This window comes from Sus scrofa, chromosome 8 (genome assembly GCF_054392235.1).
Source record: "Sus scrofa isolate SSC_HxYL_T2T_F1_AM1 chromosome 8, Sscrofa_HxYL_maternal_Yorkshire_Landrace_v2.0, whole genome shotgun sequence".
NCBI classification, from domain to species: Eukaryota; Metazoa; Chordata; class Mammalia; order Artiodactyla; family Suidae; genus Sus; species Sus scrofa.
This window is the reverse complement of record NC_139390.1, coordinates 93,778,409-93,802,554: the sequence shown is the minus strand read 5'-3', so window position 1 is coordinate 93,802,554 and position 24,146 is coordinate 93,778,409. Positions and strand designations below refer to the sequence as shown.

General features: G+C 40.3%; 1 protein-coding gene across 41 annotated transcripts in view; it reads left to right on the top strand.

Annotated features, from left to right (window-relative positions):
* Positions 1–24,146, top strand: part of MGST2 (microsomal glutathione S-transferase 2) — a 76,249-nt gene that overhangs the window by 41,326 nt on the left and 10,777 nt on the right. For all 41 annotated transcript variants that reach the window (XR_014812939.1, XR_014812937.1, XR_014812929.1 and 38 more), the window contains exon 3: positions 21,169–21,239. Coding sequence is in view for 1 of the 41 variants with exons in the window: in XM_021100678.2 (XP_020956337.1) it covers positions 21,169–21,239 (71 nt within the window). In the remaining 40 variants the exon portion in view is untranslated. The remainder of the gene's footprint in view (positions 1–21,168; positions 21,240–24,146) is intronic.

Genomic DNA, 24,146 nt, shown 5'->3' with positions numbered 1-24,146 from the left:
CTATGTTATTTATTTCTGCTCTCATCTTTATGATTTCTTTCCCTCAACTAATTTTGGGCTTTGTCTCTTCTTCCTTCTCTAGATGTTAAGGTGTAAGTTTATATTGTTTATTTGCCTTTTTTCTTCTTTCCTGGGGTGAGATTTTATTGCTATAAACTTCCCTCTCAGAACTGCCTTTTATGTGTCCCATAAGTTTTGGATTGTTGTATCTTCATTGTCATTTGTCTCTATGTATCTTTTAATTTCCTCTTTGATTTCTTCAATGATACATTGGTTGTTTAGTAGCATATTGTTTCCAAGAGTTTGTGGGTTTTGCTGGTTTTTTTTTTCTTATAGTTTATTTCTAGTCTTGCAGCAATATGATCAGTGAAAATGCTTGAAATAATTCAATTTTTAAAAATTTATTAAGGCTTGATCTGTGGCCCAATCTGTATGCACTTGAGAAGAAAGTGTATTCTGTTGCTTTGGGGTGAAAAGTTGTATAGATATCAGTTAAGTTTATTTGGTCTAGTGTTTCATTTACGGCCTGTGTTTTCTTGCTGATTTTCTGTCCAGATGATCTGTCTATTGCTATAAGTGGGGTGTTAAAAGTCCCCTGCTATTATTGTGTTATTGTCAACTTCCCGTTATATGGCTGTTAGTAGTTGCCTTATATATAGTGCTACTCCTATGTTGGGTATATTTATATTTAAAATTTTATTTCTTCTTCTTTTGATTTCTTGATCCTTTGATCATTACATAATGTCCTTCTTTGTCTCTTGTGACCTTCTTTAGTTTAAAATCTATTTTGTCTGATATGAATATTGATACTCCTGCTTTTCTATAATTTCCATTTGCATGTAATATTTTATTCCATTTCCTCACTTTGTCTGTACATGTTCTTAGATCTGAAGTGGATCTCCTGTAGACAGCATATATATGGGTCTTGCTTTTGAATCCATTCAGCTAGTCTTTTTCTTTTAGTTGGAGCATTTAATCCATTTACATTCCATGTAATTATGGATAAGTATGTATTTATTATCATTTCCTTAAAGTCTTTTTTGGGGAGTTCCCATCCTGGCACAGAGGAAACGAATCCAATAGGAACCATGAGGTTGCAGGTTTGATCCCTGGTCTCACTCAGTGCCTTAAGGATCTGGCATTGCCATGAGCTGTGGTGTAGGTTGCAGATGCAGCTCAGATCCTGTGTTGCTGTGGCTGTGGCATAGGTCGGCAGCTGTACCTCCAATTGGACCCCTAGCCTGGGAACCTCCATGTGCCATGGGTGCAGCCCTAAAAAGCAACAACAACAACAAAAAGTTATTTTTTGGATTTCTATTTTGCGTCTTTTTTCTTCCCTTTCTCTTTTTATTATCTTTTCTTATGATTTGCTGACCATGTTTAGTGTTGTGTTTGCTTGGTTTTTCTTTTTATGCTTGTGACCATTAGTTATTTGACAAGTGGTTCCCCTTATATTTTGATATATCCAACTATATGTGTGCAAAATTGTTTCATCTTGTTGGTCTCCTTAAATTCAAATACAGTTTCAATGTTCTGCATTTTGTCCTCTTCTCTTCCTATGCTTGCTAGTTTAGGTATCACATTTGTCAATGGGTGATTTCCTACTTTTATCTTTGCCTTTTCAGTGAGCTTCTTTATCCTTAATATTCTTATTTCTAAATATGGCTTTTCCTTTTCTTCTTAAGTTCCTTTAGTAGTTGAACTAGAGTTGGTTTGGAGGTGCTGAATTCTCCTAGATTTTGCTTGTCAGTGAAGCTTTTGATCTCTCCATCAAATCTGAATGAGAGCTTTTCTGGGTAGAGTATTCAAGGTTCTAGGTTCCTCATCTTCATCACCTCAAACATATTTTGCCATTCCCTTCTGGCTTGTTTGTAGAGTTTCTGCTGAGAGGTCATTGTTATCCTTGTGAGAATTCCCTTGCATTTGCCCTTGCGGCTCTTAATATTTTTTCTTTGAACTTAATTTTTGTCAGTTTGGTTAGTATGTGTCTTGCTGTATTTCTTCTGGAGTTTATTTTGTATGGAATTCTTTGTGCTTCTTCCACTTGAGTGTTTCCTTTTCCATCTTTGGGAAATTTTTGGTTATAATATCTTCCAATATTTTCTCTGCCTCCCCTCTTCCCCTTGTAGAACCCCTATGATTCAAATATTGGTACATTTAATGTTGTCCCAGACTTTTCTTAGACTCTCCTCAGTTTTTTTTTTTTCATTCTTTTTTCTTTATTCTTTTCTGTAGCAGTGATTTCTACCATACTCTCTTCCACCTCACTTACTGGTTCTTCTGCCTCCATTAACCTGCTATGGGTTCCTTCTAGATTACTTTTAATTTCAGCTATTGCACTATTCATTTTGCTCTTCAAATCCTCTCTTTGTTAAACATCTCTTTTAAGTTCTTGATCTGTGTCTCTGTTCTTTTTCTAAGATTTGGGATCATCTTTATTGTCATCACTCTGAATTCTTTTTCAGGTAAATTGCCTATCATCATTTAGCGGTTTTTGCGTGTTTTGGTCTTGTTCCTTTGTCTGAAATCTGCTTCTCGTTGTCTCATAGTGTCTACCTTTCTGTTTATCGTTCCCTTAACAGTTGGTATGTAAATGCTGAAGCAGGTGCCCTGTCCTGGAGTTCTCAGGGGTGGTAGTGACTCACATGTACCTCTTTGCTGGGTAGGCTCTAGGGATTGCTCTCTGTAAATATAGGAGCAGTTGCTGCCGTTGTGCTGGTACTCCTTGCTTGGTCACTCTAGGGGTGTCTCTCTAAGTCTCAGGGTTGGGGGGCTTCTCCCTGATTGTTGCTCACAGGCTCTCTCTTTAGCCACAGGATGTGTTTCTGGTGGTCCCTCCCCCTGCCTTGGTAGGAGTGCTCTCTGTGGCCCTGCAGATTGGAGTGTAGTTTAACAGACCTCCTCTAGCTCCCTTGGTGTGGAAAGTGCCATTGATGTGAACCTTCACAGGGTCACTGGCAGGGGTCCTGTATCTTGTGCTTTTTGCTGGTTGGGCAGCCCACAACTCTGTCGGAGAGCAGGCACTGACAGCCCTCTTGTGGAAATGGGTGCTGCCGCCAGCAGCTTTTCTGGTGCAAGCTTCTGTGGATTCTCTGGGTGAAACTGAGGCACCTGTGTTTTCCCTGTTTGACAGGGAGTGGCCACTGGGAGCCCTCTCATGGAAACGGCTACTGCTGCCCTGGCCCAAGCCTCTGCAGATTCTCTGGGCAGAGCTGAGATGCCTGTTTGCCTATGTTTTCCCTGCTCAAGCAGGTTATTGCTTTTGCGGAAAGTGGGCACTGCCAAAGCAGTTTTTCTGGTGCTGCTTTGCTGGTGTGAGCCTCTGTAGAGTCCATGGCTGGAGCCAAGGTCCATGTGTTTTCTCTGATCAGCAGGAAGTAGGCACTGGTGGCCCTCTCAGAGAATGGCGCTGCCTCTCTGGGCGGAGCTGAGACTCCTGTGTCTTCACTGCTCAAGCAAGTCATTGCTGTGGCAGGAAATGAGTGCTGCTGCCAGCAGCTTTTCTGGCACTGCCCTGCAGGTCAGAGCCCCTGCAGATTCTCTGGGTGGAGCCAGAGCATCTGCGTTTCCCCTAATCTCTTGTCCTGGGGGTGGGGGTGGGGGGGTGCCTTGAGCACCTGATACTGCTGACAGCTCTTCTGTCGCAGGTTGGGCTCCGCTAGTGCAGGGTCCCTGCTGGCTGCAACTGGGAACTTGTATTATTCCCCCAGGTGGTTATCCACCTGCTCCAAGAAGTCTACAGCCCTAAGGGCGGGGCTGCTTCCCAGCCATTGCTGGGCAGCCACTAGGCCATGCTGTTTCTGAGCTGAGGCAGGCAGTGTTCCTGCAGCTTGAGTAAGTGGGTATAGGGAACAAGGCTGTAGTGGTGGATCCTGCCCCTTCCAGCACCCCCAAACAATGGGGTCTAATCTCGAAGCCTGACTGGATTGCCTCTGCTTAGATGCTCTCCATTGTGGTCACCCTATGCTGTAGACCCTCCAGGCTGTTTGTGCGTGGCCAACTCCAGTTTTTTCCCCACATAGCCGGCCCCGGCTCCCTCTTTGTGTCTGATCTTTAAGGCCAAATTTTAGTTTCCAACACCTGCTGGCACCCACCTATAGTTGCCCATTGTCCACAGCACTGCCGGTTTGTGGAGGACTGTTTCCATTTGTCTAGAGTTCCTCCTCTGTTTTTGGCTGATCTCATTGATGGTGGGGTCGCAGGAGCTTTTCTTCTTTCCAGCTCCCTCCTGGGAGAGTAGGTCCCATCTCAATTTCTTTTGATTCTTTTTCTCTTGTTCTTCTTCTTTCTTATGTCCTACTTGGTTTTATGATGTTTTTCTTGAGCTATTGTAATCTTGAGGTCTTGTGTTTTTTTGCAAATTTTCTGTGCGAATGGTTCTACATATACCTGTATTTTCAATTTATTTGTAGGAATAGATGAGCCTTCTGTCATGCTACTTTGCCATCTTCCCTTGTCATGTGTCCTTGGTCATTTGGCCATTTGTATGTTGTCTTTGGAGAAATGGAAATTCCCAGGCTAGGGGTTGAATCAGAGCTGTAGCTGCCGGCCTACACACCATAGCACACAGCAACTGCAATTTAACCTACTGAGCGAGACAAGGGATCCAATCCACATCCTCATCAATACTAGTCAGATTGTTTCTGCTGGGCCACAGTGGGAATTCCTTATGCCCATTTTTTGATTGTTTTTTGATATTGAGCTGTGGGTGTTTTTATATTTTGGAAATTAATCCCTTGTTGGTCACTTTATTTGCAAATATTTTCTCCCTTTTCGTGTACCTGTTGATCATTTACATCTTTGGAAAAATATCTTTTCTATTTATTTGCCAATTTCTTTTTTTTTTTTTTTTATAATTTTTTTTTTTACTTTCCCACTGTACAGCAAGGGGGTCAGGTTATCCTTACATGTATACATTACAATTACATTTTTTCCCCCACCCTTTCTTCTGTTGCAACATGAATATCTAGACAAAGTTCTCAATGCTATTCAGCAGGATCTCCTTGTAAATCTATTCTAAGTTGTGTCTGATAAGCCCAAGCTCCCGATCCCTCCCACTCCCTCCCCTTCCCATCAGGCAGCCACAAGTCTTTTCTCCAAGTCCATGATTTTCTTTTCTGAGGAGATGTTCATTTGTGCTGGATATTAGATTCCAGTTATAAGTGATTTCATATGGCGCTCCATGTGGTTTGGGGGTGGGGTGGGGTGTTAATAATTTTTCCTTTTAAGTTTACTATCAGACTGATAAAAATTAAAAAGTGTGATAACTGTTAGTTTTCTGTTGGTGAAGCTATTTGCCAATTTCTTAATTGGGTTATTTGGTTTTCTTAGCTGTTGAGTCATATGTGTTCTTTGTATATTTTGTATAGTAACCACTTGTAGAAAATATGGTATGGTTTATGAATATTTTTTCCCATTGCATAGGTTGTCTTTTCATCTGGTGGTTTTCTTTGCTTTGAAGAAGCTTTTTAGTTGGATGTAGTTCCACTCGTTTATTTTTTGCTGTTGCCTTTGCTTTTACTATCAAATGCAAAAAATCATTGCTAAGGCTAATGTCAAGGATATTTTCTCCTGTGTCTTTTATGAGTTTTATTGTTTTAAGTTTTATGTTTAAGTCTTTAATCCATTTTGAGTTGAATTTTTGTGTATGGTGTAAGACAGGTATACAGTTTCATTCTATTTTTTTAGGTTTTTATTTTTTCTGTTATAGTCTATATACATTGTTTGGTCAATTTCTGCTGTATACCAAAGTGACCCAGTAATTTTTCCCAAATTATCTTCCATCGTGTTCCATCCCAAGTGACTAGATATGGTTCCCTGTGCTGTACAGCAGGATGTCATTGCTTATCCACTCCAAATGCAATAGTTGGCATCTACTAACCCCAAATTCCCTGTCCGTCCCCCTCGTTCCCTCTCTCCCTTGGCAACCACAAGTCTGTTCTCCATGTCCATGAGTTTGTTTCCTTTCTGTAGGTAGGTTCATCTGTGCCATATATTAGATTCCAGATATAAGTGATATCATATGGTATTTGTCTTTCTTTTTATCACTTACTTCACTTAGTATGAGTCTCTAGTTCATCCATGTTGCTGCAAATGGCATTATTTTATTCTTGTTTTATGGCCGAGTAGTATGCCATTGTGTATCTATACCACATCTCCTTAATCCATTCATCTGTTGATGGACATTTAGATTGTTTCCATGTCTTGCTTATTGTGAATAGTGCTGCTATGAACATTGGGGAGTATGTATCTTTTTCAAGGAAAGTTTGGCCTGGATATATGGCAAAGAGTGGGATTGCTAGGTCATACGGTAGTTCTATATTTAGTTTTCTGAGGTGTCTCCAAACTGTTTTCCATAGTGGTTGTCCTAATTTACATTCACACCAACATGTAGGAGGGTTCCCTTTTCTCCACACCATCTCCAGCATTTGTTATTTGTTGAGTTGTTAATGATGACCACTCTGACTGGTGTGAGGTGGTACCTTATCGTAGTTTTGATTTGCATTTCTCTAGTTAGTGATGTTGAGCATTTTTTCATGTGCTTGTTGGTCATCTGTATATCTTTGGAGAAATGTCTATTCAGGTCTTTTGCCCATTTTGCAGTTGGGTTGTTGGCTTTTTTGCTGTTGAGCCATGTAAGTTGTTGGTATATTTTAGAGATTAAGCCCTTGTCAGTTGCATCATCTGAAACTATCTTCTCCCATTCTGTAAGTTGTCTCTCTCTCTCTCTTTTTTTTTTTTTTTATGGCTCCCTTTGCTGTGCAAAAGCCTTTACGTTTGATTAGGTCCCATTGGTTTATTTTTGTTTTTATTTATGTTGCCTTGGGAGACTGACCTAAGAAAACACTTGTAAGGTTGATGTTAGAGAATGTTTTGCCTATGTGCTCTTCTAGGAATTTTATGATGTGTTGTCTTATGTTTAGGTCTTTAAGCCATTTTGAGTTTATTTTCATGTGTGGTGTGAGGGTGTGTTCCAGTTCTGTTGATTTACATATAGCTGTCCAGTTTTCCCAAGACCACTTGATGAAGAGACTCTCTTTTTCCCAGTTTATATTCTTGCCTCCTTTGTCAAGGATTAATTGACCATAGGTGTCTGGGTTTATTTCTGGGTTCTCCATTCTGTTCCATTGGTCCGTATGTCTGTTTTAGTACCAGTACCACAGTGTCTTGATGACTGTGGCTTTGTAATATTGTCTGAAGTCTGGGAGAGTTATGCCTCCTGCTTGGTTTTTGTTCCCCAGGATTGCTTTGGCAATTCTGGTTCTTTTGTGGTTGCATATAAATGTTTGGATTGTTTGTTGTAGTTCTTTGAAAAATGTGATGGGTAATTTGATAGGGATTGCATTGAATTTGTAGATTGCTTTGGGTAGTATGGACATTTTTACAATATTAACTCTTCCAATCCAAGAGCATGGAACATCTTCCCATTTCTTTGAATCCCCTTTAATTTCCTTGATTAACATTTTATCTTTTTATTATATGTTTGCTTTTTTTTTTTTTTAATAGAGCCACACTAGTGGCATGTGGAGGTTCCCAGGCTAGGGGTCCAATTGGAGCTACAGCTGCCAGCCACAGCCACAGCAATGTGGGATCCGAGCTGTGTCTGTGACCTATGCCATAGTTCATGGTAACACCAAATCCTTAATCCACTGAGCGAGGCTAGGGATCAAACCCGCAACCTCATGGTTACTATTCAGATTCATTTCTGCTGCGTCATGACAGAAACTCCAACATAACATTTTATAGTTCTCAGCATATAAGTCTTTGACCTCCTAGTCAGGTTTATTCCTAGGTATTTAATTTTTTGGGGTGTGATTTTAAAAGGAATTGTATTTTTGTATTTTTCTAATATTTTTTTGTTAGTATGCAGAAATGCAACCAATTTCTGAATGTTAATCTTGTATCCTGCTACTTTGCTGAATTCATTGATCAGTTCTAGTAGTTTTTGTGTGGAGTCCTTAGGATTTTCTCTGTATAGTATCATGCCATCTGTATACAGTGACGATTTTACCTCTTCCTTTCAGATTTGGATACCTATGATTTCTTTTGTTTGTCTGATTACTGTGGCTAGGACTTCCAACACTATGTCCAATAGAAATAGTGAGAGTGGGCATCCTTGTCTTGTTCCAGATTTCAGCTGGAAGGCTCTCAGTTTTTCTTCATTGAGTGTTACACTGGCTGTGAGTTTGCCGTAAATGTCTTTTATTATGTTAAGGTATGTTCCCTCTATACCCACTTTGCTAAGAGTTTTTATCATGAATGGATGTTGGACTTTGTCAAATGCTTTTTCTGCATCTATTGAGATGATCATGTGGTTTTTTGACTTTTGTTAATGTGGTGCATAATGTTGATTGATTTGCTTATGTTGAACCATCCTTGTGAACCTGGGATGAATCCCACTTGGTTGTGGGGTATGATCTTTTTATATGTTGTTGTATTTGGTTGGCCCTTGTTTAAAATTTTTGCAACTATATCGGTGAAAGATACTGGCCTATAATTTTCTTTTTTGGTAGTATCTTTGGTTTTGGTATTTGGGTGATGATGGCTTCATAGAATGTCTTTGGGAGTATTCCTCCTTCTTTGACCTTTTGGAAAAGTTTAAGACCAGTGGGTACAAGTTCTTTGTATGTTTGGTAGAATTTGCCTGTGAAGCCATCTGGTCCAGGACTTTTGTGTGTAGGGTGTGTTTTTATTATATAATTCAGTTTCATTTCTAGTGGTCTGTCTGTTCAGTTGATCTGTTTCTTCTTGATTCAATTTTTGCAGGCTGTATGTCTCTAGAAAGTTGTCCCATTTCTTCTAGGTTGTCAAATTTGTTGGCATACAATTGGTCATAGTATTCCCTTATGTTTTTTTGTTTTTTGTTTTGTATTGCTGCAGTATCCGTTGAGATTTCTCCTTTTTCATTTCTTATTTTGTTTGAGTTCTTTCTCTCCTCTTCTTAGTGAGTCTGGCCAGAAGGTTTGTCAATTTTGTTTACCTTTTCAAAGGACCAGCTCTTGTTTTTATTGATTTTTTTCTATTGTTTCTTCAGTCTCTATTTTATTGATTTCCTCTCTGCTATTTACGTTTTCCTTCTTTCTGCTGACTTTAGGTTGTGTTTGTTCTTTTTCTAATTCTTTTAGGTAGTGGGTTAAATTACTGATTTGAAATTTTTCTTCTTTTTTGATGGGGGCCTGTATTGCTATGAACTTTCCTCTAAGCACTGCTTTTGCAGCATCCCATACCTTTTGGATGGTTGTGTCTTCATTATCATTTGTTTTGAGGTATTTTTAAATTTCCTTTTTGATTTCATCATTGACCCATTTGTTTTTTAGTAGCATGCTGTTTAGTCTCCCTGTAGTCAGTTTTTTCTCATTTCCTTTCTTGTGGTTGTTTTCTAGTTACATGCCATTGTGGTCAGAGAAGATACTTGAAATAATTTTTTTTTTTTTTTTGGTCTCATGTCTTTTTAGTGCCACACTCACAGCATATAGAGGTTCCCAGCCTAGGGGTTGAATTGGAGCTGTTGCCGCTGGCCTATGCCACAGCAATTCAGGATCTGAGCTTCGTCCATGACCTACACCACAGCTCATGGCAATGCCAGATCCTGAACCCATTGAGCGAGGCCAGGGATTGAACTCACAACCTCATGGTTCCTAGTCAGATTCTTCTGTGCCATGATGGGAACTCCTAATTTCTATAGTCTTCAATTCATTGAAGTTAATTTTGTGGTCCAGTATGTTGTAACTCCTTGGGAATGTTCCATGTGCACCTGAAAAGAATGAAATATTCTCATTTTATTTGGGTGTAATGTCCTGAAAATTTTAGTGAAGTCTAACTTTTCTATTGTGTCTTTTAGGGTCTCTCTTGCCTTATTGATTTTCTGTCTAGAGGATCTGTCCATTGATGTGAGTGGGGTGTTAAAGTCTCCTACTATTATTGCATTCCCATCACTTTCTCATTTTCTGTCTGTTTGTATTTGTTGTATGTATCTGGGTTCTCCTATATTAGGGGCATATATATTGATGATGGTAATATCCTAAATAGTGTCCTTCATTGACTTTCTTTATGGCCTTCATTTTAAAGTCTTTTTTGTCTGATATGAGTATTGCAACTCCTGCTTTCCTTTCTTTTCCATTCACATGAAATGTATTTTTCCATCTCCTCACTTCAATTTATATGTGTCCTTTGCCCTTAGGTGAGTCTCTTGTAGTCAGCATGTTGTAAGCTCTTGCTCTTTAATCCAGTCTGCCACTCTATGTCTTTTGATTGGAGCATTCAGTCCATTGATATTTAAGGTCATTATTGATAAATGTATATTTATTGCCATTTAAAACCTTGCTTTCCAAGGTTTATTCTGTCTCTCCTTTGTTCCTTTCCTTTCCTTTTTTTGGGGGGGGGGTTGGATGATTTCCTTTTATTTTATGCTTGTGTTCTTTTCTTTCTAGTCTTTATGAATGTAATGTTTGATTTTGATTTGTGGTTGCCCTGTTTTTCAAGTATATTAACCCCTTCCTATATCTGCTTGCTTAGGCTTGATAGTCATATAGGCTCAAACACATGTAAGGAAAAAAGTCTGGACTTTCTTATTTTTCTTACTTACATTTTATGATTTTGAAGTCCTTTTTTTTTTTTTTTAAACTTCTTTATGTTTCTCCTTTTGCTGTTCCTTGTGTTTATCATCACTTTTACATTAGGTTTTTTTTTTTTTTTTGGTTCTTTTAGATATGTATACTGGCTTATTTAAGTGATTGCTTTCCAATCATGATTTCCTCTATCCTATTTCTTCTTTTTTTTTATTTAGAGAAGTCCTTTCATTATTTCTTCTAGAATTGGATTTAGTATTGCTGTAGCCTTTCAGTTCTTGTTTGTTGAAGAAATTCTATATTTCTCCTCCTATTTTAAATGATATTCTTGCTGGGTAGAGTATTCTTGGCTGTAAATTTTTCCCTTTTGGAACTTTGAATATATTTTGCCACTCTCTTCTGGCCTATAGTGTTTCTGTAGAGAAATCAGCTGATAGCCTTATGGGGGTTCCCTTATAATTAAGGCTTTGCTTTTCTCCTGCTGCCTTTAGAATCCTTCCTTTAACTTTTGCCATTTTTTAAATAATATGTCTTGGTGTCAGTCTATGTGGGTTCCAACTTGTGTGGGGCCCTCTGTACTTCCTGAATCTTGATATCTGTTTCCTTTAAATTTGGAAAAAATTTTTTTGACCCATAATTTCTTCAAAAATATTTTCAATCTCCTTTCCTTCTCCATAGCCCTATTATGTATAGATTGGCTTGCTTTATATTATCCCATAGATCTCTTATATTGCTTTCATGTTTTTTTTGCTTTTTTAAAATTTTATTTAATTATTTATTTTTATTACTCAAATGAATTTATCACATCTGTGGTTGTATAATGATCATAACAATCTGATTTCGCAGGATTTCCATCCCACAGCCCAGGCACATCCCCCACCCCCCAAGCTGTCTCCTCCAGAGACCATAAGTTTTTCAATGTCTGTGCGTCAGCATCTGTTCTGCAAAGAAGTTCAGTCTGTCCTTTTTTCAGATTCCACATGTCAGTGAAAGCAGTTGATGTTGGTATCTCATCATATGGCTGACTTCACTTAGCATGACAGTTTCTAGGTCCATCCATGTTGCAAAAAATGCTGGTATTTCGTTCTTTTTAATGGCTGAGTAATATTCCATTGTGTATATGTACCACATCTTCTGGATCCACTCCTCTGTCAATGGACATTTAGGTTGTTTCCATGTCTTGGCTATTGTAAATAATGCTGCAATGAACATTGGAGTACATGTGTCTTTGCGAGTCGTGGTTTTCTCTGGATAGATGCCCAGGAGTGGGATGGCTGGAACAAATGGTAGTTCTATGTTTAGTTTTCTGAGGCATGTCCATACTGCTTTCCACAGTGGTTGCACCAATGTACAATCCCACCAACAGTGTACTAGGGTTCCTTTTTCTCCACACCTCTCCAGCACTTATTGTTTGTAGATGTTTTGAGGATGGCCATTCTGGCTGGTGTAATGTGGTACCTCAGAGTGGTTTTGATTTGCATCTTTCTAATGATGAGTGATGTCGAACATCTTTTCATGTGTTTCTTGGCCATCTGTATGTCTTCTTTGGAGAACTGTCTGTTTAGATCTTCTGCCCATTTCTTGATGGGGTTGTATGTTTTTTTGGTATGGAGCTGCAGAAGGTGCTTATAAATTTTGGAGATCAATCCCTTGTCAGTTGATTCACTTCCAAAGATTTTCTCCCATTCTGTGGGTTGCCTTTTCATGTTGTTTAAGGTTTCCTTTGCTGTGCAGAAACTTTTAAGTTTCATTAGGTCCCATTTGTATATTTTTGTTTTTACTGTCAGTACCCTTAGGAGGTGGACCTGAGAAGATGTTGCTGTCGTTTATGTCAGAGAGTGTTTGGCCTAAGTTTTCCTCTAAGAGTTTTATAGTGTCTGGTCTTATATCTAGGTCTTTAATCCATTTGGAGTTTGTTTTTGTGTATGGTGCTAGGGAGTGTTCTAATTCAGTCTTTTCCATGTGGCTGTCCAGTTTCCCCAGCATCACTTATTGAACAGGCTAGGCTGTCTTTTCTCCATTGTATATCCTTGCCTCCTTTGTCACAGATTAGTTGGCTGTAGGTGCGTGGGTGGAATTCTGGGCTTTCTGTCCTGTTCCACTGATCTATATTTCTGTCTTTGTGCCAGTACCATGCGGTTTCGATGATTGTTGCTTTGTAGTATAGTCTGAGGTCCAGGAGCCTGATTCCTCCAGCTCCGTTTTTCTTTTTCAGGATGTCTTTGGCTATTCTGGGTCTTTTGTGCTTCCAAACAGACTTTAGAATATTTGGTTCGAGTTTTGTGAAAAATGTCCTTGGTACTTTGGTAGGGAATGCATTGAATCTGTAGATTGTCTTAGGTAGTATAGTCGTTTTGACAATATTGACTGTTCCAATCCACGAGCATGGTATATCTTTCCATCTATTTGTGTCCTCTTTGATTTCTTTCATCTGTGTCTTATAGTTTTCAGAGTACCGGTCTTTTATCTCTTTAGGTAGGTTTACTCCTAGGTATTTTATTCTTTTGGATGCGATGGTAAACGGGATTGCTTCCCTAATTTCCTCTTCTGCTCCTTCATTGTTAGTGTATAGAGATGCCGTCGTTTTCTGTGTATTAATTTTGTGTCCTGGGACTTTGCCAAATTCGTGGATGAGCTCTAACAGTTCTCTGGCAGAGTGTTTAGGATTCTCTAGGTATAGTATCATGTCATCTACAAATAGGGATAGTTTTACTTCTTCCTTTCCAATCTGGATTCCTTTAATTTCTTTTACTTCTCTGATTGCTGTGGCTAGGACTTCCAAAACTATGTTGAAGAGTAGTGGCGAGAGCAGACATCCTTCCTTGTCTTGTTCCTGATCTCAGTGGGAATTCTTTCAGCTTTTCATCATTGAGAATGATGTTCGCTGTGGGTTTGTCATATATGGGCTTTATCATGTTGAGGTAGGTTCCTTCTATGCCCACGTTCTGAAGGGTTTTTATCAGAAATGGGTGTTGGATTTTTGTCAAAGGCTTTTTCTGCATCTATTGAGATGATCATATGGTTTTTATTCTCCAGTTTGTTAATGTGATGTATCACACTGACTGATTTGCAGATAGTGAAGAGCCCTTACATGCCTGGGATAAATCCCACTTGATCATGATGTACAATCCTTTTAATGTATTGTTGGATTCAGTTTGATAGTATTTTGTTGAGGATTTTTGCATCTATGTTTATCAATCAGTGAAATTGGCGTGTAGTTTTCTTTTTTGTGTGGTATCTTTGTCTGGTTTTGGTATCAGAGTGATGGTGTCCTCATAGAATGAGTTTGGAGTATCCCTTCCTCTGCAATTTTTTGAAATAGTTTCAGAAGGAGAGGTGTGAGCTCCTCTCTAAATGTTTGCTAGAATTCGCCTGTGAAGCCGTCTGGTCCTGGACTTTTGTTTGTTGGAAGTTTTAAATCACAGTTTCAATTTCCGTTCTTGTGATTGGTCTGTTCATCTTTTCCAGTTTGTCTTGGTTTAGTCTTGGAAGATTGTACTTTTCTAAGCATTTGTCCATTTCTTCTAGGTTTTCCATTTTATTGGCATATAGTTGCATGTAGTCGTCTCTTATGATCCTTTGTATTTCTGTGGTGTCCGTTGTCCCTTCTCCTTTTTCATTTCTAATTGTATTGATTTGAGTCCTCTCTCTTTTTTGTTTGATAAGTCTGGCTAAGGGTTTATCCATTTTGTTGATCTTTTCAAAGAACCAGCTTGTTGTTTCATGATCTTTTCTATGGTTTTCTTTGTTTCTCTTTCATTGATTTCTGCTCTGATCTTCATGATTTCTTTCCTTCTACTAACTTTAGGTCTTGTCTGTTCTTCTCTCTTGAGCTGCTTTGGATGTAATGTTAGCTTGTTTATTTGAGCTTTTTCTTGTGTCCTGAGGTGGGCTTGTATGGCTGTAAACTTTCCTCTTAGAAGGGCTTTTGCTGCATCCCATAGGTTTTGGAGTGTCGTATCTTTGTTGTCATTTGCTTCTGGGTATTTTTTAATTTCCTCTTTGATTTCTTCAGTGATTGGTCCATTGGTTGTTTAGTAGCATGTTGTTGAGTCTCCACGTGTTTGTGTTTTTTGCAGATTTTTTCTTGTTGTTGATGTCCAGTCATATAGCATTGTGGTTGGAAAAGATGCTTGATATGATTTCAGTTTTCTTAAAGTTACCAAGGTTGGATTTGTGGTGCAGGATGTGATCAATCTTAGAGAATGTTCCATGTGCACTTGAGAAGCATGTGTATTCTGTTGCTTTTGGGTGGAATGTCGTATAAATATCTCTTAAGTCCATCTGGTTTAATGCTTCATTCAGGGCCTGTGTTTCCTTGTTGATTTTCTGTCTGGATGCTCTGTCCATTGCTGTAAGTGGGGTGTTAAAGTCCCCCGCTATTATTATGTTATTGTTGATTTGTCCTTTTAAGGTTGTTAGCAGTTGCCTTACATATTGTGGTGAACCTTTGTTGGGTGTGTGGATATTTAAAATTGTTCTATCTTCTTCTTGGATTGATCCTTTGATCACTATGTAATGACCTCTTTGTCCCTTAAAATATTCTTCATTTTAAAGTCTATTTTGTCTGATATGAGTATTGCTACTCCAGCTTTCTTTTGATCCCCATTTGCATGAAATATTTTCTTCCATCCTCTCACTTTCGATTTGTATGTGTCCCTGGAAGTAAAGTGGATCTCTTGAAGACAGCATATATATGGGTCTTGTTTTTGTATCCATTCAGCCAGTGTATGTCTTTTGGTTGGGGCATTTAGTCCATTAAGATTTAAGGTAATTATTGATATGTATGTTCTTATTGCCATTTTATTAATTACTTTGGCTTTGTTTTTGTTGCTCTTTTTTCTTCCCTTCTTCTCTTGTTCTTTTATGCCTAGAGAAGTTCCTTTAGTATTTGTTGTGAGGCTGGTTTAGTGTTGCTGAATTCTCTCAGCTTTTGCTTATCAGTGAAGCTTTTGATTTCTCCTTCAAATCTGAATGAGAGCCTTGCTGGGTAGAGTAGTCTTGGTTGGAGGTTTTTTCCCTTCATCACGTTAAGTATTCCATGCCACTCCTTTCTGGCCTACAGAGTTTCTGCTGAAAAATCTGCTGATATCCTTATTGGGGTTCCCTTGTTATGTCATTTGTTTCTTTTCCCTAGCTGCTTTCAAGATTTTCTCTTTGTCTTTAATTTTGGTCAGTTTGATTAATATGTGTCTTGGGGTGTTCCTCCTTGGGTTTATTTTATATGGTACTCATTGAGCTTCCTGGATTTGAGTGAGTGATTCGTTTCCCATGTGAGGGAAATTTTCGGCTGCTCTCTCTTGGAATATTTTTTCTGTCTCCTTCTCTCTCTCTTTTCCTTCTGGCACCCCTATAATATGGATGTTGGTATGTTTCACGTTGTCCCAGAGTTCTCTGAGACTCTCTTCATTTGTTTTCAGTCTTTTTTCTCTTTTCTTTTCCTCATCCGTAATTTCCACTAATCTGTCCTCCACCTCACTTATTCGTTCTTCTGCCTCCTGTATTCAGCTGTTGGCTGCTTCTAGTGAATTTTTTATTTCAGTTATTGTATTTTGCATCTTTTCTTGTTTCAGTTTTATATCTTGTATCTCTTTGCTCAGTTTTTCCTGTAAGTTATCCATCTTCGCCTCCAGTTTATTCCCAATGTCTTGCATCATCTTCAGCATCAACAGTCTAAAGTCTTTTTCCTGGAGTCTGAGAATCTCGTCATCATTTAGCTGATTTTCTGGGGTTTTTCCTTTCTCCCTCATCTGAGTTATACTTCTCTGTCTTTTCATTTTTATAGGTTTTTGTTGTGGTGATCTTTTTACAGATACTAGAGTTGTAGCCTCTCTTCTAATGTCTGCCCCCCTTGTGGCTGAAGTCATTATGGGGGCCTTGCTGTAGGCTTCCTGATGGGAGGGGCTGATGCCTGCCCCCTGGTAGGAGGAGCAGATTCTAATCCCTCTGGTGGGTGGGGCTTAGTCTCTGGATGGAATTAGAGGCAGCTGTGTGCCTGGGAGGTCTTTAGGTAGCCTGTTTACTGAGGGGTGGGGCTGTGGTCCCACCTGGATTGTTGTTTGCCCTGGGACTTCTCAGTGCTGACTGATGGGTGGGACCAGATTTTCCCAAAATGGCCACCTCCAGAGAAAGGCATGGCTGCTGGATATTCCCGGGAGCTTTGCTTTCAATGTCCTTCCCTCACAACAAGCCACATTTACCCCCGTTTTCCCAGGAGGTCCTCCAAGAACTGCGGTCAGGTTTGACCCAGATTCCCATGGAGACTTTGCTTTGCCTTGGGACCTAGTGCACGTGAAAGTCTGTGTGCGCCTTTTAAGAATGGGGTCTCCATTTCCCCCAGTCCCATGGAGCTCCTGCGTACAAGCCCCACAGGCCGTCAATGCCAGATGCTCCGGGGCTCTTTCTCCCTGTGCCAGATTCCCCACACATGAGAGTTTGATGTGTGGCTCAGAATTCTCACTCATGTAGCTGAGTCTCTGTGAACCGGTTAGTTTCCAGTCCTGTGGAGCTTCCCTCCCAGGAGGTATGGGGTTGTTTATATCGTGAAATTGCCCCTCTTACCTCTGATGTGTCCTCCTCTTTTTCTTCAGGAGTAGGATATCTTTTTTATGGTTTCTGGTCCATTTGGGTGAAGTGTGCTCAGTCTTTAGTTGTGAATTTTGTTGTTTTTAGGAGAGAAGTTGAGCTCCAGTCCTTCTGTTCCACCATCTTAATCCCATCTCTCTCTCTCTTTTTTTTTTTTTTTTTTTATTTGGTTTTCTGTCTGCAGTCCTGATTGGGTGATTTCCATTATTCTGTCTTTCAAGTCCCAATTCATTCCTCTGCACTATTCATTTTGTCCTTTAGCACCTTTAGCTCAGTTCATGTCTCTGGAAATGAATTTTCTAATTTTTCTTAGTTCCTCCTTAGAGTTTCCATTTCTGTTAATGTAATCTGGATTTCTGTTTATATCTGTTATTCATTTTCATCCACAATTCCCTCAGTATTTTCACTAGCTCCTTTTTGAACTCCGTATCTATTAAGACTGCAGAGGTCCCTTTCATTATTTGCTTCTTCAGGTGAATTCTCCTGTTCTTTTAACTGGGAATGGTTCCTGAGCTTCTTCATTTTTGTTTATATTTTTCTTATGCTGTGAGTTGAAGGAAACCAACTACTGTAGTCTTGGAGGGATAGCTCTATACAAGAGCGCCCGTTTGTATTTTGTGGGGGATTACTAGTTATTTTTGGTGTTTGAATTTGGATATTTGCTGTCTCTTTCCCCAGTGTGACCAGGCTGTTATCCTCTTGATAGGTTGCTGCATGTGTTTCCAGGGAGAAGGAGGCAATGGGCAGGGCTAGTAGTCAGTGCCTAGTTGCTTGGCTCTTAACAGTAGCAAGGACCCACGAGAAGGTGGTTCAGGCTACTCTTATTTGCAAGGCCCTTAGAAATGTTAATCAGCCTCAGGCAGATTTATTCAGTGCCTGGAGCATTTCGCAGTGGCAGCAGTAGGGCACGTGTGTTCCCAGGGAGTGAGAGCAACAATGGGTGGTGCTTGGTTGCAGTTCCCTCTTCTTTGCCAACTCTGATGTGCCTGGGGCCACAGTTGGTACCTGTTCACAGACCCCTAGTTGTAGCAGGCCATGCCCCCATCTAGCGTCTGAGATGACTGCTGTGTTTTGTCCACTTGTCTATAGATCCCACAAGAAGTGCTGCTTCATGCTTAGCCCCCTGCCCTTAGTCTACACAAGAGGTTCCTGGTCACCTGCAGCCCACACAAGAGGAACCCGGTTGCCTGTAGCCCGAGCAACTGGCACCTTGCCACCTGTAGCCTGTGTCAGAGGTGCCTTGCCCTCTGAGAGTCTGCGCATGTGCAGAAAAAGGGATTCCTACTGCAGTCTGCCCCTCCTCCTCTTGCCCTCTCCAACAATGGCAACTTGCTTCTCCTGAAGGCCCAGATCTCCTTCCAAGTTCCCTATGCTGTGGTGTTCCACTCCCCAGCCTGTGGAGCACAGCTGCCTAGCCCCTCAGGCTGTCTCCACATAGCTAATCCTAGTCCTCTTCCTGGAACTCACCTCTGGAGCCTGAGTCTCCACACTCAGCCCCTGCCTGAATGGCTCAGGCTGTGGTGTCCAGGGGCGTTGGTACAAATGGTCTGTGTGGCTCTCCCTCTGCTTTGCCCTCCTCAGTCCAGATGCTGTGCTTTTCTTGGTGACTTTGAAGTCCCTCCATCTTGGCTGATCTCCCCATTGGTTAGGTATCTTCCAAGTGTGTGGATTGCTTTTCTCTTTAACAGCTCCCTCTCAGGAGTGCTAGTCCCATCCTGATTCCTTTTCTCTCTCTCTCTCTCTTTTTTTCTTTTGTTCTGCCCAGTTATGCAGAGGGTTTCCTGCCCTTTTTGGAGGTTAAAGGTCTTCTGCCAGGATTCAGTAGATGTTCTGTGTGAATTGTTCTACATACAGATTTTTTTTAATGTGTTTGTGGGATAAGGAGAGCACCACATCTTATTCTCCCAATATCCTGATCCTTCCCCCAGTTTCATTCTTTTGCATGTGGCTTTCCAGTTTTCTCAACACATTTATTGACGATATTATCCTTTCCTTGTTGTATATTCTTTGTTGGTTTGTTAAAAACTAATTGACCACATATGCATGGGTTTATTTCCTGCTCTTTATTTTGTTGCATTAACCTGTGTGTCTGCTTTTATGCCAATACCATACTGCTTCAGTTACTGTAGCTTTGTAATACAGTTTTAAATCAGGATGTGCAATGCCTCCAGCTTTTTTCTTATTTCTCAAGTTTGCTTTAGCTATTCAGGGTCTTCTGAGGAGAGTGTGTTGCAGTTTTTCCAATAGCCACATGTTTCAGTGTGACTATTTTCTTATTTGCCTGGTGTGTAGGAGTCATTCAGCTGGCTTCTGGATTTCTTTTAGAGGGATTTTCTCTGTGTGTATCTGCACATTCAGTGCACCTGTGGGAGGGGGGAAGTTCAGGTCCATCCCATGTCGCCATCATGGTCACAAAAACAAAACAAAATAGAACACTTTTAAAAAAATTTTTTGTTAAGAAGAATCACTCATGGTGACCTAGGTTAGAATATTTAGCCTTCAAGAACCAGATCAACTTTTTTTTGGGGTCAGTTGCAACATAACCTTTGTTACTTTTTTAAGTTTTAAGGCTTAAGGAAGGATGCAGGATCATTTCTAATGCTGTAGACTATGACTCTTCCCCCAGGATCAACTCAATACCTCATTACAAATTACATTAAAGTTTTTTCTGTTTGTGATATTGTCAGTGAAGAGCTCAACCAACCTAACCAAGATCACTTGGGGGCATAGCACAGGAAGGAAGATGAATATAATTCATATCTTTTCCTTTTGCTAGGTGCAGATGAATTAATTATAGTTCCCAGAGAACTATTCCCTTTTGCTTAAAATAGTATCAAATTTTCCATGCAAGTCTTCTATGAATAGAAGCAATTTGACTTGACATTAGGACAGAACTTTGGAATCTAGAGATGACACAGTCTACCTCTGATTCTCTGAGAGGCACCTGTCGGCTTGGGTTCTCAGTCTTTAGTTTTTTCCCTCTCCATAAAACGGGAATTAAATATGCTCATTCACTGATTTCAGGAGATTTTAGGGGGAATTGCTTACAAAACTTTTTTGGTTTTCAAGGCTTCACTTGCGGCATATGGAGCTTCCCAAGCTAGGGATTGAATTGGAGTTGCAGCTGCTGGCCTACACCAAAGCCACAGCCATGCAGGGTCCAAGCCCCTTCTGTGACCTACACCACAGCTCATGGCAATGCCAGACCCTTAACCCACTTAGTGAGGCCAGGAATTGAACGTGTATCCTCATAGATACTAGTCAGGTTCATTACCACTGAGCCACAGTGGGAACTCCTAAAAACCATTTTTTAATGTGCTGAGGTAACTCAAAATGGATGGCAGTTGGTGTGAGGGGAATTCTGGGCAAGAAATTCATTTAATGTGAACTGCATTATTTTCTGAGTTATTTAGATAAGATTCAGAATGATCTCTAGGTTCAGCATCAAGACCATCTTGAGGCCTGTCTTTGGAAAAGACCTATGATTCATTTCTACTCTGGGCCATTTACATCTGAGGGAGTGATTTCTTGACCTTGTTTTTCTTTTTCTTTTTCTTTCTTTTTTTTGTCGTTTTGCCTTTTTCTGGGGCCACACCTGTGGCATACAGATGTTCCCAGGCTGGGGGTCAAATTGGAGCTGTAGCCGCTGGCCTACGCCACAGCCACAGCAACACCGGATGCAAGCCACATCTGCAACCTTCACCACAGCTCACGGCAACGCCGGATCCTTAACCACTGAGTGAAGCCAGGGATCAAACCTGCAACCTCGTGGTTCCTAGTCAGATTCATTAACCACTGAGCCACGACGGGAACTCTGGCCTTGTTTGATGTTTAAACAATGTTTGAGTCGCACTCTGAAAAACTCATTTTACCTGTAAGGACATTTAAGCTCCTTATTAATTTTTATATTACTTTTATAAGAAGAAACTGGGCATTTACCTCTAGATGAAAACTCACTGCTTTGGTATATAGTTTTCTCCTAAAATAACCTACCTGTTTATTTTTTTTCTTGCAGACAAAACTCTTTAGAGTTTTACCCAGTATTCATTATTACATTGTGGGTGGCTGGATGGTATTTCAACCAAGGTAAGTTTAATACATAGTCAACTTTGTTCTGATGATCCTATGTTCCTTACGACTATCAAGCAACCACACACCTATTGATCCTGGAAATTGTTTTAAACAAAATAAGCACTGTCTATGTGCATCAGAGAGCATGGTGCTGCAGATAGGCTAACTCTGACCTCATTCATATTTATTTATTTATTTTTAGGGCTGCACCCTCAACATATGGCAGTTCCCAGGCTGGGAGTCCAAATCAGAGCCGCAGCTGCAGGCTTATGCCACAGTCACAGGCTTATGTCACAGTCACAGCAAGGCTAGATTTGGGCCCCTTCTGCAACCTACACTGCAGCTCAGGGCAGTGTGGGGTCCTTAACCCACTGACTGGGGCCAGGGATTGAACCTGCATCCTCATGGATACTAGTCAGATTCATTACTGCTGAGCCACAATGGAAACTCCCTCATTCCTTTTTAATTCGGTGATTTAAAAAAAACAAACAAAAAAGTAAAAACAAACTTGGAACAAACCATATGCTGGAGACTCCAAAATAAAAATGACATGTTTCCATCTTCAAATCTCATACTCTAAATTCTAATTTATCTGCAGGAACAGAACACAGAATGAACAGTTTGCCCTAATTTTTATAGCTAATGTGTATTGAGTAGTTACTGTGCCAGGTACTGTTTTTAGGTGTCATACATATATTCTCTCATGTGCAAAGGATTAGAAACCTTCCTATAAGGCAGCTCAGATAGTTAATTCCTACTGTACAGATGAAGAAACTGAAGTACAGAGAGGTCAAGAAATTTGTCTAACTTAAATGTTCAACGATTGAGGGAAAAACGAGCTTTCAAGTAATTTCAAGCAGGGTTTATAGGTTTTTTCACCCAAAAGCCCATGTACTTTTCTTAAAGAGTTTCCAAGGATGTAGTGCTATTGATGTATGTAGAAACTCTCTAAATCTCTGCTTTTTGTTTGAAGGGGTATCCTTAGTGAGCTGGGGGCTTTACCCAAACTCTGCCCATCCATTTCATGGGAGGTCACCATAGCACCCGCTACCTTATTGGGAGAAATTTAATCCCCTTTTCTTTCCAATAACTCTCATGGCCTCATTTGGGCTTGACACTTGATTGCTAAGATTTAAATAAACCAAAATCCAGCTGCTTTCAGAGGCAAGCCTATCATTTCCCTCTTGTAATTTTCACTGTCAACTGAAGAATTTCAGAGAACATGTCCTTTAGAGAATGACTTGACTTTGGTCCAACTCACATTTTTATCCCTTAAGGGCAAGAATGAAGGCAATAGTTGCTTGTTAGGTGAGACCATCTTCACCACTAACAAGAAAAGGGCTTTTTGATAATGGGACTTGGCCTCTGCCATTTGACCCTTTGCGTTTCACGCTGATGGGCTGAATGAGGCCAACCACCTGGCAGGAAGGGATTTCTCAGGTATGCTGTTGTAATTTTCATTCTTTCTCATCCAGAGTAGGTTGCCTGTTAACTGCCTTGAACAGTCCCCATTGGCTTTGTGGGCATAATTGAGCAGATGGGGAGTTTCAAAACTGCAGCATGCTTAGAATCTCTCCGCTTCTTGGAGGGCCAGGTGGCTCTGCCAACCCCTCTTCTCCAGCTCTTTGATGGGCCCCCTCCTTCTCACCCTTCAGGGCTCAGTGCAAGTCATCCCCTCAGAGGGGCCTCTCTAACCCCTTCCTAAAGGCGGCCTCTCCAGTTCCCACCATCCCATCCCCCGTCACTTCCTTCACAGCACGTTCAAGTCTACCCTTTGCTTCTGTCTTCCCCTTTGTCTGTTGTCTGTCTTTGCTGAGAAACCCCATAAGGGCAGGGAGCTGGTATCTTTTCCACCGCTCACCCCAATCCATACAATATATCTGGTAGATAGTGGAAACCAAAAAAGTTTGACCTATGGCAATAATGAATTTTATTTTATTTATAACTTTATCCTGCATACCAGGGTCCCAAGATTTTATAGTGGGCTCTGGTAATTTGCATATGTCAAGCGTTGAGGAAAGAGAGGTTCCCTAATGTAGGGAAGATACTGAGATTGTTTTCACTGGACAGGATGGCAGAACATCAAACAACATTTTGCATTTCTTTTAGGTAAAATTTGTATTTAGCAAAATGCACAAATCCTTGAGTGTATGATCCAATGAGTGTTGACAAGTGTATACACCTGCATCACACAAATCCCCACCAAGATGTGGAACATGACAACCTCTCAGAAAATTTCCTCAGGTCCTTCCCAGGCCCTTTTAGAGGCAAACAATGCTCTGGGTTTTATTTATTTATTTATTTATTTATTTTTTTCATTTTAGTGCCAGACCTGCAGCATATGGAGGTTCCCAGGCTAGGGGTTGAATCAGAGCTGCAGCTGCTGGCCTACCCCACAGCCACAGCAATGTGGGATCCAAGCCGCATCTTTGACCTACACCACAGCTCAAGGCAATGCCGGATCCTGAACCCACTGAGCGAGGCCAGGGATCAAACCTGCATCCTCATGGATGCAGGTCAGATTCATTTCCGATGAGCCACGATGGAAACTCCAGCAAAATGTTTTTGAGATTTACTGAACTGTCACAAGTTTATCTGTTTCTTTTCATTGTTGGTGAGATTCCATTGTATGCTTTTTACAGTTTGCTTATCCTTCCTCCTGTGGATAGATTTCCAGTCTATTTTCAGTGTTTGGCTATTATGATTAAATCTGCAATGAACATTCCGTTCAAGGCTTTTTATGGACATGTGCTTTCATTTCTCTTGGGTAAATACACCAAAAGGGAATTGCTGGGTTGAAAAGTAATGTTTAGTTTTATAAGAAACGACCAGACCTTTTCCCAAAGTGGCTGTGCTACTTTGCATTCCCACCAATAATGCATGAGGATTCCTACATCCCCAACATTTTATGTTGTCAGTGTT